Below are 13,486 nucleotides of genomic sequence, written 5' to 3' on the forward strand. Positions count from 1 at the left end.
ACAAATAAGTGCTTTTCTCCCTCTCCCTCTCCCTCCTCTTCCCCCTCCCCCTCTCCCTCTCCCTCCCCCTCTCCCTCTCCCTCCCCCTCCCCTCCCCCTCCCTTCACCCCTCCCTCCATTCTTCCCTCCCTCCTCCTCTCTTCCCCTACCTCTTTCCATCTCTCTAAAAAAAATCAATCAGGCCCTGGCCGGTTGGCTCAGCGGTAGAGCGTCGGCCTAGCGTGCGGAGGATCCGGGTTCGATTTCCGGCCAGGGCACATAGGAGAAGCGCCCATTTGCTTCTCCACCGCTCCGCCGTGACTTCCTCTCTGTCTCTCTCTTCCCCTCCCGCAGCCAAGGCTCCATTGGAGCAAAAGATGGCCCGGGCGCTGGGGATGGCTCTGTGGCCTCTGCCCCAGGCGCTAGAGTGGCTCTGGTCGCAATATGGCGACACCCAGGAGGGTCGCAACATGGCGACGCCCAGGATGGGCAGAGCATCGCCCCCTGGTGGGCAGAGCGTCGCCCCCTGGTGGGCGTGCCGGGTGGATCCCGTTTGGGCGCATGCGGGAGTCTGTCTGACTGTCTCTCCCTGTTTCCAGCTTCAGAAAAATGGAAAAAAAAAAAAAAAAAAATCAATCAATTATGCCTGACCTGTGGTGGCACAGTGGATAAAGCGTCGACCTGGAAATGCTGAGGTCGCCGGTTCGAAACCCTGGGCTTGCCTGATCAAGGCACATATGGGAGTTGATGCTTCCAGCTCCTCTCCAGTTCTCTGTCTCTCTCTCCTCTTCTCTCTCCTCTCTAAAAAATTTTTTTTTTTTTTTTTTTTTTTTTTTCTTTTTTCCGAAGCTGGAAACGGGGAGAGACAGTCAGACAGACTCCCGCATGTGCCCAACCGGGATCCACCCAGCACGCCCACCAGGGGCAACGCTCTGCCCACCAGGGGGCGATGCTCTGCCCCTCCGGGGCGTCGCTCTGCCACAACCAGAGCCACTCTAGCGCCTGGGGCAGAGGCCAAGGAGCCAACCCCAGCGCCCGGGCCATCTCTGCTCCAGTGGAGCCTTGGCTGCGGGAGGGGAAGAGAGAGAGACAGAGAGGAAGGAGGGGAGGGGGTGGAGAAGCAAATGGGCACTTCTCCTATGTGCCCTGGCCGGGAATCGAACCCAGGTCCCCTGCACGCCAGGCCGACGCTCTACCGCTGAGCCAACCAGCCAGGGCCTCCTCTCTAAAAAATTAATAAATAAAATTTAAAATTCTTATTAAAAAAAATCAATCAATTAAAAGAAAAAAAATTTTTTTCATCTTTTTTTTATATATATAAAAAAAGGTATTAGGCCCTGGCTGGATAGCTCAGTTGTTTAGAGCATTGTGCAAAGGTTGCCGGTTCAATCACTGGTCAGGGCACATACAGAAACAGATCAATGTTTCTCTCTCTCTCTCTCTCTCTCTCTCTTCCTCTTCCCCTTCCCCCTCGCCTCCTCTCCTCCTTTACCCCTTCCCCCTCTTCTTTCCCCCTTCCCCCTCCCTCCCTTCCTCTCTCTCTAAGATCAATCAATAAATTAAAATATTTTATAACGATATTAGTATTACAAAGTTTTCTTCATTAAAGATTGTTGTATTTTTATTTTATTTATTCATTTTTAGAGAGGAGAGAGAGAGAGAGAGAGAGAGGAGAGACAGGGGGGAGGAGCAGGAAGCATCCACTCCCATATGTGCCTTGACCAGGCAAGCCCAGGGTTTCAAACCGGTGACCTCAGCATTTCCAGGTCGACGCTTTATCCACTGCGCCACCACAGGTCAGGCACAAAACTAATTTTTTTTATTAGAGAGAGAGACACACACAAGAAGGGAGGGATGAGAAGTATCAACTCGTAGTTGCAGCACTTTAGTTGTTCACTGATTGCTTTTTTGTTTTGTTTTGTTTTGTTTTGTATTTTTCCAAAGCTGGAAACGGGGAGGCAGTCAGACAGACTCTCGCATGCCCAACCGGGATCCACCCGGCATGCCCACCAGGGGGCGATGCTCTGCCCATCTGGGGCGTCACTCTGTCGTGACCAGAGCCACTCTAGCGCCTGGGGCAGAGGCCAAGGAGCCATCCCCAGCGCCTGGGCCGTCTTTTGCTCCAATGGAGCTTTAGCTGTGGGAGGGGAAGAGAGAGACAGAGAGGAAGGAGAGGGGGAGGGGTGGAGAAGTAGATGGGCGCCTCTCCTGTGTATCCTGGTCAGGAATCGAACCCGGGACTTCTGCACTCCAGGCCGACACTCTACCATGAGCCAACCGGCCAGGGCCCACTGGTTGCTTCTTATATCATACATGCCTCAATCAGGGGGCTCCAGCTGAGCCAGTGACCCCTTGCTCAAGCTGGAAAACTTGGGCTCAAGCTGGTGAGCCTGTGCTCAAGCCAGTGACCTCTGGGTTTCGAACCTGGTTCCTCAATGTCCCAGGTCAACACTCTTATCTACTGTGTCCCCACCGGTCAAGCTAAACTGGAATATTTTAAAATGTTTTTTTTTGAGCCTGACCAGGTGGTGGCGCAGTGGATAGAGCGTCGGACTGGGATGCGGAAGGACCCAGATTCGAGACCCCGAGGTCGCCAACTTGAGCGCGGGCTCATCTGGCTTGAGCAAAGAGCTCACCAGCTTGGACCCAAGGTTACTGGCTCCAGCAGGGGGTTACTTGGTCTGCTGAAAGCCCGTGGTCAAGGCACATGTGAGAAAGCAATCAATGAACAACTAAGAAGTCGCAATGCGCAACGAGAAACTGATAATTGATGCTTCTCATCTCTCTCCATTCCTGTCTGTCTGTCCCTGTCTATCTCTGCCTCTGTAAAAAAAAAAAAAAATTTTTTTTGAATGATTGATTTTAGAGAGACAGATGGAAAGGGGGTAGCTTTCATTTGTTGTTCCACTTAATTATGCATTCATTGGTTGATTTTTATATGTGCCCTGACCAGGGATTGAACCCTCAACCTTGGTGTTTCAGGACGACCCTCTAACCACCTGAGCTAACCAGTCAGGTCAGAACTGGAATACTTTGATTTTAATCAGCACCTAATGGCATGTGGAGGACTTCACCCACTCGTAAGGGTTGAGATGAGAGTTCCTGCCAGGTACATAGGGTACTCTGAATTTAACAGCTTTCAGAGAATGGCATATAAACTATTTCTAAGCAAACCATAAAAAGCCACTGAACTGTGATGCAAGTTATTTCCCCTCATATACCAACATATACCGGTACCTTAAATTAATCTTAAATGTCAGAATGGACTCTTGGTTCTGTCTGCTGCTTGAAAATACCTTGAAGGATAAGGCTCTGAGCTGGTATTATTATTTGCCTTAAATCAAGTTAATAGTGACACTGTAGTTTTAATTTTTTATCTAGTTCATTACTAAAATAACTTTCGTGTTAATTAAAAAAACTGTACTATCAGAGTCATTTGTATAAGCTGGGGCATCTGGTCTAAGCCACTGTTTATAGTGATGGAGAAATTAAAATACTAAGATTTTGATGAATATATAAAACAGATTAAGAGTATCTGATAATTATTTATATAAAAATACCTAAATTTCAAATATGTTAATTTTTAAAAATTTATTCAGATTGTGTGGCATTTGTTCATGATAATGTTAATGAATATGTTCCTATAAAAACTTTTAACTTCTACATTTTCAACTATTTTTATGGCTACTCTCTTATGAGAAACTGCAGCTCCTGCCCCACCTCCAAAGCTCTCCAAAGCATAACAACACCATAGTATCTTGAAAAATCAGTCCTAGCATTAGCCCAATATAATTCTTTGAAAGTTGCATATCATATAAATATATATATAATGATGTGTGTATATTTTCTATCAGTTAAAGTGGACTTCCAGTGGCTAATCTTTTTTTTTTTGGTATTTTTCCTAAGTTAGAAACAGGGAGGTGGTCAGACAGATTCCTGCATGCGCCTGACCAGGATCCACCTGGCATGCCCACCAAGGGGTGATGCTCTGCCCATCTGGGGCGTTGCTCCTTTACAGCTGGAGCCATTCTAGCGCCTGAGGCGGAGGCCACTGAGCTGTCCTCAGCACCCAGGCCATGAAGCCTTGGCTGCCAGAGGGGAAGAGAGATAGAGAGGAAGGAGAGGGGTAAGGCTGGAGAAGCAGATGGTCACTTCTCCTGTGTGTTCTGACCTGGAATCAAACCCCGGGTTTTCACACACCGGGTGACACTCTACCGCTGAGCCAACCGGCCAGGGCCTCCAGTGGCTAATCTTCATATTTTCAATTTTTATTTTTGGAGAGCAACTGATTGTTGCCAGTCGTTCTCCTCAACAACAAAAACAAAAAATTAGAATGTTCTTATTAGCATTTGGGTCCTGGTTGTGTGTGTGTGTGTGTCTCGCTGTGTGACAGAGGCAGCAAGAGAAACATACAGGAAGGGAAGGAGATGAGAAGCATCAATTCTTCTTTGCTGCTCCTTAATTGTTCATTGATTGCTTTCTCATGTGTGCCTTGACTGGGGGGCTACAGCAGACCAAGTGACCTCTTGCTCAAGCCACCGACCTTGGGCTTCAAGCCAGCGACCATGGGGTCATGTCTGTGATCCCACGCTCAAGTTGGCGAACCACACTCAAGCTGGTGAACCTGAGCTCAAGCCAGTGACCTTGGGGTTTTGAACCTGGGTCCTCTGCGTCCCAGTCCGACACTCTATCCACTGTACCACTGCCTGGTCAGTCTGGGTCTTGGTTCTTAATATTCTCTTTAAATAAGTACCTGACCCTAGAGCCCAAGAGCGATTTGAGGGAAACTAAGCCACATTTCTGCTCAACTCCATTCTAAAGGTTGACCTGAAGAACAAACAAGGCATATGGAATGGAGTCCAGCTTCTTGGAGGACATCAAAAGGAAATTTTCAAGTCATTTCTTATACAACCTACCTGTTTAATTAGCATGTAACCACCTGACCAGGTGGTGGCACAGTGGATAGAGCATCAGCCTGGGACACTGAGGACCCAGATTTGAAACCCCAAGGTCGCCAGCTTGAGTGTGGGGTTGCCTACTTGGGTGCAGGATTGCCAGTTTGAGCATGGGAGCCTAGATATAACCCCAACATTGCTGGCTTGAGCAAGGGGTCAATAGCTTGGTTGGAGCCCACTGGTCAAGGCACATATGAGAAAGCAATCAGTGAACAACTATGGTGCAGTAGCTGAGTTGATGCTTCTCATCTCCTTCCTGTCTGTCCCTGTTTCTCTCTCAAAAAAAAAAAAAGCATTGAAATTAGCATGCAATCATTTCAGCCTTCCTAAATAGAAGGATTTTTTAACCCTAAAAATAATAAATAGTGGCTTGGGTATGGCTGCCCTTGAGAGTTTAAAATACTGGCATAGGTATTAAGTGTGAATGAATTGATTTCTGAAGGGAAGTTCTTATATAGCTGCAGTCTTCAAAGCCTATCTTTTTCTGTATGTATTTCACTAGAATTGCTTTTTTTATATTTGTGTGGTTTGTTTCAAGTATAAATGGATGAGGTGTTTGCATTTCGTCACGCATTATGTAAAGAACTACAGAAGGAAATCTGTTTTAAAGAGAAAGTTCGTAGGGCTTTCGTTGCCCCTGTCTAGTCAGAGTCAGCGCTGATAAACAGCAGCCCAGTTCAGTCAGCTTTTCTGCTTTATCCCACTCTAACTAAGGCCACTTAAAAGCCAGTGAGAGAGGCTGAGGCTTTTGGTTATAAGACTTGGCCCTTCTCCATTTCTGTCTCTCATGTGGGTTTCCGAGTCCACTCGGTGCAGCCATAGCCTCTATGACATATGTCTATTCAGGGCTTTTTCTGTATCCCTCAGAACTCTTTAAAGGACAGCCCTCCCCACACTGATCTCTCCCTCCAATTCTTTTGGAATATATCTCTGTACCAAAAAAGTATTGATTTGTAAATCCTTTTGTTTCCAAATCAGTTCAGGGGTGTGTGTGTGTGTGTGTGTGTGTGTGTGTGTGTGTGTGTGTGTGTGTGTTGACTCCCCATAATAACTTTTAAGTCCTCATGGGCGTGGACTACTTCTTGCATTTTTCCCCCTTAGCACCGATTACACTGCTGGACACAAAATAAGGATTTCATGAAGTGTTTGGTGGTTGATAACTAAAAGGGTTAAAGAAAAGTTGTGAGCTCGGAGTTATATATTTATTAGCTTCTGGTAAAATATAATAGCAAAGAAGTCCTCCTCTACTCAGAAAGCAGCCACTGACTTGCTCTGGAAGTGAGGTGAAGTTGATCTAAGTTACACACGTTGAAGTACGTTTGGTGAGCCCGGTAAGGACATTGGGTTCATTTACCTTTTAGCCCTATTATGACAAATGAGAAAATAAAGGGTAGAGAAAATGGAGATATTTGGTTTTCTGAGTTTCCCTAAGTTACCATTTTAAAAAAAGAAAGAAAAAACCCACCGCCTGCAAGCATTTCTAACACGGGAGTCCGGTAGCTCCAGTTGCCAGACCGGTTTAACAGCACTTCCTCCACTTATTCTGGGTGAGAGGGAGCTCCGAGCACATTAGCTTATCAGTGATCACTGCCGATCATCTGAGAACAGGTTGTTTAGTAATGTACTGTAGTTTCTGGGCACACCATCGGCCATAAACCGTGGAGTGATTCAGAGTTCATAGTTCCTTCTTTGTTCCTTTGTTAATCACTGACTTCTGACTAGTGGGAGGTGCCTCCCAAATTTGCTAATGCATTCTTTTTGGAAAGGGATGACGCACAGATTGTCCTAATAAGGACTTAGACTGAGAATGTACCGCCCCCTCTGAGAAGTCGGAGAGAGGGCGGGCAGTTTCTTTTTCAACCAGGGATGACACAAGCATAAGTCATTTCCTTATTAATCGGTTCAAACCAGTTCTTACAGGAACCGGTGGTGATAAATGTGGGACTTCTCAGAAGTCATTCATTTTATTCTTTGCACCACAGCAGTGTACAGCCTCAGCCGAGCTGGCCTCACTCTGAGGACAAACTCTTCTAGAAGGAAGGGGCTGTGCTCCTTCCTTTCTCCCAAACCTGAGGGTGGGAGAGCTCGTTACGGGATGAATTTTCACCCACTAAGAAGAGTTCACAGTGATTCTCCAGCTCTGCTGATAGTTTTATTTTCTTCCTCTTTCTAATAATCCCTGCTTTTTGAATCCAGGCGGTAAGTGGACTTTTCTTTAACATTTTTTCTTCTTTTCTTCCCACTGTACCTTCTTCCTTGGGTGGTGGTCCCTGCTTCCAGCGCTGTCCCCGGTGTAGGGCCCTCTCTGCAGAAGCCGTTCCAGGACTACCTGGAAGCCCAGCGGCAGAAGCTCCGCCACAGAAGAGACATGGGCGGCCCGCAGGTGAGCCCCGCGTTCTCCCCACTCCCACAGCTGCAGGCCAGGGTCATGCTCACGGCACTTGCTGGCGCCTCTGGCCAAGTGGAGTGAGGTTTGTTTACCAGTCTTTCCTAACAGAAGTTAAGGCTCTCCTCCACTGGGAAATTTGTCTTTGTCTAAATCAAAAAATGTAGCTTCTGTTTTTTACATCTTCTTCCAAAAACAAGGGTAGGGATAAGTGGGCAATCATTGATGTTATGTAGAATGAGTTATTTCCTTGATCTTAAATGATTTATTGCAAGTATACTTTCTGAATGGATTAAAAGTGGAAATTTATAGCATAAAGTATTGGGCTTACTGAGTCACTTGGACATCTCTCTTCATTTTTGCACTCTTTTTATTTATATAGCTGGGAAAGTAATCATTCTCTAATAAACCAAGGCTTGTAATGTAGCTGAACACAGAAACTTGAACTAAGCCTTTTCTGCAAATAGTTCTGTGACAAAGGGAAATGGCTAGTGAAGGATGAGGAAGCAGGAACTTCAAATGGGAAACTGGAAGGAAGCAAGTTGGGTTGATTTTTGTTTTTTTGTTTTTGGAATGGCCGTGTACTCTTTTTGTGGCCCTTTGCTGCCCTCAGTTGACCAAACATGATTTCAGGAATTGAAAACATTTGTATTTTAAAAGCTGCTTCCAATACTGGAACAAGAATAGGTAACTACCTTGACAGGACCCTGAGTAAGTATCTATGTGCTGACTTTTGATAGTATAATTTAATCAAATACTTGATTCTTATGTAGGAAAAGACAAGAGATGACCTCACAGTTGCCCCATTCTAAACTATATGAGTCAACATTGACTTTATAGCCAACAAAATGAAATCCTAATAACTGGGTGTAAAAGCACCTGAATGTAAATTTCACGGGTTGCTAGAGATACGAGATTTTTCATCTTTAATCATTCAGAATTTAAAGGGTATATAGGCTCCCGAGTTCTTATTATTTTCCCTAAAACATTGTAGAAGATTCCCTTTTACTACTGAAATGGTAATGTTTCTCGTGGGTCATTCTGCATTTATTCCCGCAGGGAGAAAACTGGTTGTCCTGGATGTTTGAGAAGTTGGTCGTCGTAATGGTGTGTTACTTCATCCTGTCCATCATTAACTCCATGGCACAGAGCTATGCCAAAAGAATCCAGCAGCAGTTGAACTCAGAAGAGAAAACTAAATAAGCAGGAAAAGTTTTTAGCAGCAGAAATTAGAATGGATAGGTTCTACCTTCATTGGAAAGATTCCAAACCAGGAAAGAAAATTCCCTTTTCCATCCTGTATCGATTTAATTTTTCTTTTTTTTTGTTTTTCCTGAGAGCAGTTTAGTCCATGTTTTGCACTGACATACTTTTCCTTTGTGTATTAAGGTAAGGTATCCACCCTCGATTCAGTTCAAGTTGTATTTTATTAGGATGGGCTATGATGTTCCGCAGCAAAGAGTTACCAGAAACTGGCCTTCCATTGTTACTTTCAAAAGGCCCCCCCATAGTACAGTGAAAGAATTCCAGCCGCCACAACAAAAGTTCCTAAGTATGTAAAAATGTCAAGCTTTCTAGGCTTGTCACAAATGATTGGTTTGTTTTTCTAACTCATCAAAATGTATATAAATCTTAGATGGGCTTACAGCCTTGCATGTCTATCATGGTAAAATTGACTAAGCATCCTGCCCCGCCCTTCCTCTCCCACCTACTGAAAAGGCCATTTTATGATGCATTGCACACCCTCTTGGGAAATTGATCTTTACATTTTGAGACAGTGTAAGGAAAATCTGGTTGGTGTCTCACAAATAAGCTGGCACCATTTTTTTTATTCTGTATATTTAGAATGAAGTCTTGAAAAAACTTTCTTATAAAGACCTCTTTGATCATTCCAAAATTGTGTTTGTTTTCTTGAGCGTTTTGATTTTTCACTTCCTTTTAGCTTCTACCAATGGAATGGCAGCCTTGCCAAATCCACCCACAGCCATTTCTTCAGCCTTAGTTTGTATTTGCATGAAAAGAGACACCAGCAAGGCATTTTCTGTTGGGCTGGAGTTGGGCAGCCTGCTGCCCACTGCTGAAATGGCACCTTAAGGATTGGTGTGGTGAGGGACGTTCTCATTTGTGAAACCGGGAGGAAGGGTGTACGAATCAAAGAACACTGGAGAGAGAAGCAACTCGTTAAGAAAACCACACTTTACTCATGTGTTAATTTTAGCTCAGCATGTCCTCTGGTTTTAACAGAAATTTACTTTTATATGTAACCTAATTTCCTTGCCCATTTCAGTTTTGTTCTTAAGTGGTTTCTAGTTGAACTTGGTAATTTTTTTTTTGCTTGAGAGGGAAATAAACAATTTCACTTTTTCCCTTTAGGAAAATTGGTACTGACATTACTTTGAGAGTAGAATTGGGTTTAAATCTCCATGGGCCAGAAATGCCTGGTTTGTTTTATCAAATCCTGCCTGATTGTCTGCTTGTGTTGCCTACCGTCGTGACATCTCCATGCTGTACCACCTTGTCGGGTAGCTTATCAGACTGATGTTGACTGTTGAATCTCATGGCAACAGCAGTCGATGGGCTGTCTGACATCTTGGTATCTTTCATCTGACCATCCATATCAAATGTTCCCATTAAAACATTACCCAGAATCATGGTTTATGATTTAGAAAACTGTCCTATGTCTAGGGCACTTTGAATCTTTTATGCCATGATAATGCAGCATGGTCAAGAGGAAAATTGGGATAAGTCTCAATGACCACAGCTTAATAAATAAAGCAGAAGCAACCTACCTGCCTAGTGAGTTTTAAAAAGGTTATTCTTAATCTTTTTCTTTTCCCCACCCAGGGACTTTCTAGCAGTATGATTGTTACCAAAAATGCAGTACCCAAATGCTTTACTTCCTAAGTAAATTTACATCAAACACAGAATTAGATTTTTAGGGTTAGTGTTAGTTTCTAAGCCAGCTGCTGGTTGTGTTTCATCTCTTTCAGCTGTGTTTTATTTGGTGTTTGTCTAAAAAACGGAAAGAGGAAAGCTAGTGTGAATTGTACTATTTGTACTAAATCTTTGGGATTTATGGGTAAATCTATTTCAGGGTAGGGTATTAGAAAAGTTTTAGTCTTAGACCAAAGGTCTAAGAGATGAATAATACATTGGACGTCATGATGGTTTGTTCACTCGTTCAAATGTTGAATTTGCTTTGAGAACAAATGAAGAGCAGCTCTCCTTTCCTCCGTGAGTGTTCAGGTGTGGCGTGCTCCAGCAGCTACCACTATGTTCCCGTTCTTGCTTTGTTCCTTTCTTATGGACACAAACAACTATATGATCCCAAAGACACGCCTTGTTCATGCCAGCTAATGGGAGACCAGAAACTGTGTAAATGGATGGTTTGATATTACTGCAAATAAAAAAACAGTCCTGGGAATTCTGATTCCATCTCTACTTTGTTTAAGCCTCGTTTGCGCCTTAAATAGCTGCAATGTTCCGTCATTTCTCAAACTCAAGAGACTGTCCAGGACAGTCCAGTACTGTCCTCAACACTTCCCGCATTCCAATGCTGAGGAACGCCTCCCAGGACCCCCAGTGTGGGGTCCCGGCAGTGTTTCCTATATTCTCTGTCTGAGGTGTGCCTCCCAGGACCCCCAGTGTGGGGTCCTGGCAGTGTTTCCTGTATTCTCCATCTGCATCATCTGGGGCGTGGGGCTTTGGAGAAGGGGAGATTTTTACTTTCACTTGGATGATGGCCACTGTTCGCATTCTCTAGTAATCCAGAAAGGGACGGTACTGGGGTGACATTTCTGAAGTACACTGGTCAGTCGGGAGCAGGTGCTCCCACGCACAGGCTCAGCCCCGTTCCCAGGGCGTTCTGTACTGTCTGTGCCTCAGAAGGACAGCGTGAGCCTGTGCCTTCTCATTAGTCAATCATCACTGACTCAACTGAGGACAAATAATGCATTAAGCTAAATAATCGATTGCCCACTTGTATCCTGGGGTGAACTGTGTTTTGACTGACCCATATTTAAAGAGGTCATAGATGTCCCCAACCTTTTAGCATCAAAATGCCTTTCTGTATGTTTTGAAACCCACTTGTCTCCATACATATTAGTTTGTTTACCATGGTTTAGATTTCTGCCTCAAACAAGTGACCTTGAGAAAGTTTTGAGGGTTTTTTTTAAATTTATTCATTTGAGAGAGAGAGAAAGAGAAGGGGGGGAGGAGCTGGAAGCATCAACTCCCATATGTGCCTTGACCAGGCAAGCCCAGGGTTTCGAACCAGCGACCTCAGCATTTCCAGGTCGACGCTTTATCCACTGCGCCACCACAGGTCAGGCCAGTTTAGAGTTTTTTTTAAGATTTTGTTAATTGATTTTAGAAAGGAGAGAGAGAAAGGTAGGGGGAAGGAGTGGGAAATGTCAGTTGCTTGTATGTGCCTTGACCAGACAAGCGTTGGAGTTTGAACCAGCAACTTCAGTGTTCCAGGTCAACGCTTTATCCACTGCGTCACCACAGGTCAGGCTGAGCAAGTTTGTAACTGAGCCTAGATTTCATCTATAAAAATAGATACACATATATAGATAGCCAGGTTTTCTGAAAGGTTAAATTGGATAAAATGTAAAATACTGCCATAAATGTTTTTGTTTCCAATTTTTATTTTATCAGACAGTATTTAATACATGTGCAAGAGTTTTACAACATTGTATTTTTATTCCGAAAACATTTTTAAATGTTCTCAGTATATACACCCTTGTTTTGGAGTAGCTACACCCTGTCTAAAAAAGTTAAATCTTACAGAAATATTTACCTGAAACCCATGTACTCTTATTGGTCAGTGTCACCCCATTAAATTTATTTATTTATTTATTTATTTACTTTTTGAGAGAGACAGGCAGGAAGGGAGAGATGAAAAGCATCAACTCTTCATTGCAGTACCTTAGTTGTTCATTGATTGCTTTGTCATATGTGCCTTGACCAGGGGACTACAGCAGACCAAGTGATCCCTTGCTCAAGCCAGCAACCTCGGGGTTTTGAACCTGGGTCCTCTGTGTCCCAGTCTGACGCTCTATCCACTGTGCCACCGCCTGGTCAAGCACCCCATTAAATTTAAAGAGAAAAAGCAGAAATTAATGAACTAATGACTTGATTAATAGGACTAAAACCTTTTTAAATCTAAAAATAAGCCCCCGGCTAGCTTTGTTGAGGTACAAAGCATCAATATGCAAATTTACTATACAGTAATTGAAAATAACAAAACATTTTTTCCATTGAGTTAAGAGAGGGGGAAGGGAGAGAGAGAGAGAGAGAGAAGCATCAACTTGTTCCACTTAGTTGTACACTCGTTTGCTTCTCCTGCAAGTCCTGATGGGGTTGAACCCTGACCTCTGGCCCACCAGATCTACGCTTCATCCACTGAGCCACTCAGCCAGGGCAAAAATAACTTTTCTAATCTTCCTATCTACAATGTTGACAGCTTATTTACTATCAAGGTGGTTGATACTAAAAAGTCTGGAAGGTAGAAGGGGACAAAGGTGCTTTTAATTCCTTGTTAGGAACTTCATCTAGGTTATCTAGTGAGATTTGATGGGTATAAATAGGTTTTAAACAGTTTTTTAAAGTTGATTTTTATCGGCATGCAAGATCTTCATTATTCTTCAAAGTCTCGTTCCTGTTGGAAAACACACAACAAACAGTTTATTCTATTCATTAATAATTATGAATGTGCCCACAAAATGTTAAAAACAACCTAATCAGGAGTTTAATAGCCATGTTTGAAAGCCAAGTAACATTCCATCTCTAACTCCCATTGATCAAAGCCTCTCCGGCATTCGCAGAACATGGCCGATGAAATTCTGTTTAAAACTGGCATCTAAAGTGTTTTGTTCCTTCATTGTCCAAGACAACAAGAAAGCACATAATGTACTTTAAAATTCTAGAAGCACTGGAGTCGTTTTGTGTCTGGTAGTCAGGGGCTTGGGTTCCTGTCCCTCCCCAAGGAGGCCAGGAGTTCACCTAAGGTAACGTGTTTGCCATGAGGGTGAGGCCTTGAATTGCAGCAAATAACCTACATGTATTTGCATATTTGACCAGTACTCATAAGAGGAATTGTAACAAAAAACCTGTTCTGGGCAGCTGCTGACTCATTGCCTTTAGAATTGCATGGTACTGGGAT

At 43.8% G+C, this 13,486-nt stretch overlaps 1 protein-coding gene across 1 annotated transcript in view; it reads left to right on the forward strand.

The window, feature by feature from the left end:
* VMP1 (vacuole membrane protein 1) overlaps positions 1–10,744 on the forward strand; it is a 147,994-nt gene extending 137,250 nt beyond the window's left edge. The window contains exons 11-12 of the mRNA XM_066262719.1: positions 7,215–7,317; positions 8,380–10,744. Of these exons, the coding sequence (XP_066118816.1) occupies positions 7,215–7,317; positions 8,380–8,523 (247 nt within the window). The 3' untranslated portion in view covers positions 8,524–10,744. The remainder of the gene's footprint in view (positions 1–7,214; positions 7,318–8,379) is intronic.
* Positions 10,745–13,486: the final 2,742 nt, after the last annotated feature.

The sequence above is a fragment of the Saccopteryx bilineata genome, chromosome 2 (assembly GCF_036850765.1).
Source record: "Saccopteryx bilineata isolate mSacBil1 chromosome 2, mSacBil1_pri_phased_curated, whole genome shotgun sequence".
In the NCBI taxonomy this organism is placed as follows: domain Eukaryota; kingdom Metazoa; phylum Chordata; class Mammalia; order Chiroptera; family Emballonuridae; genus Saccopteryx; species Saccopteryx bilineata.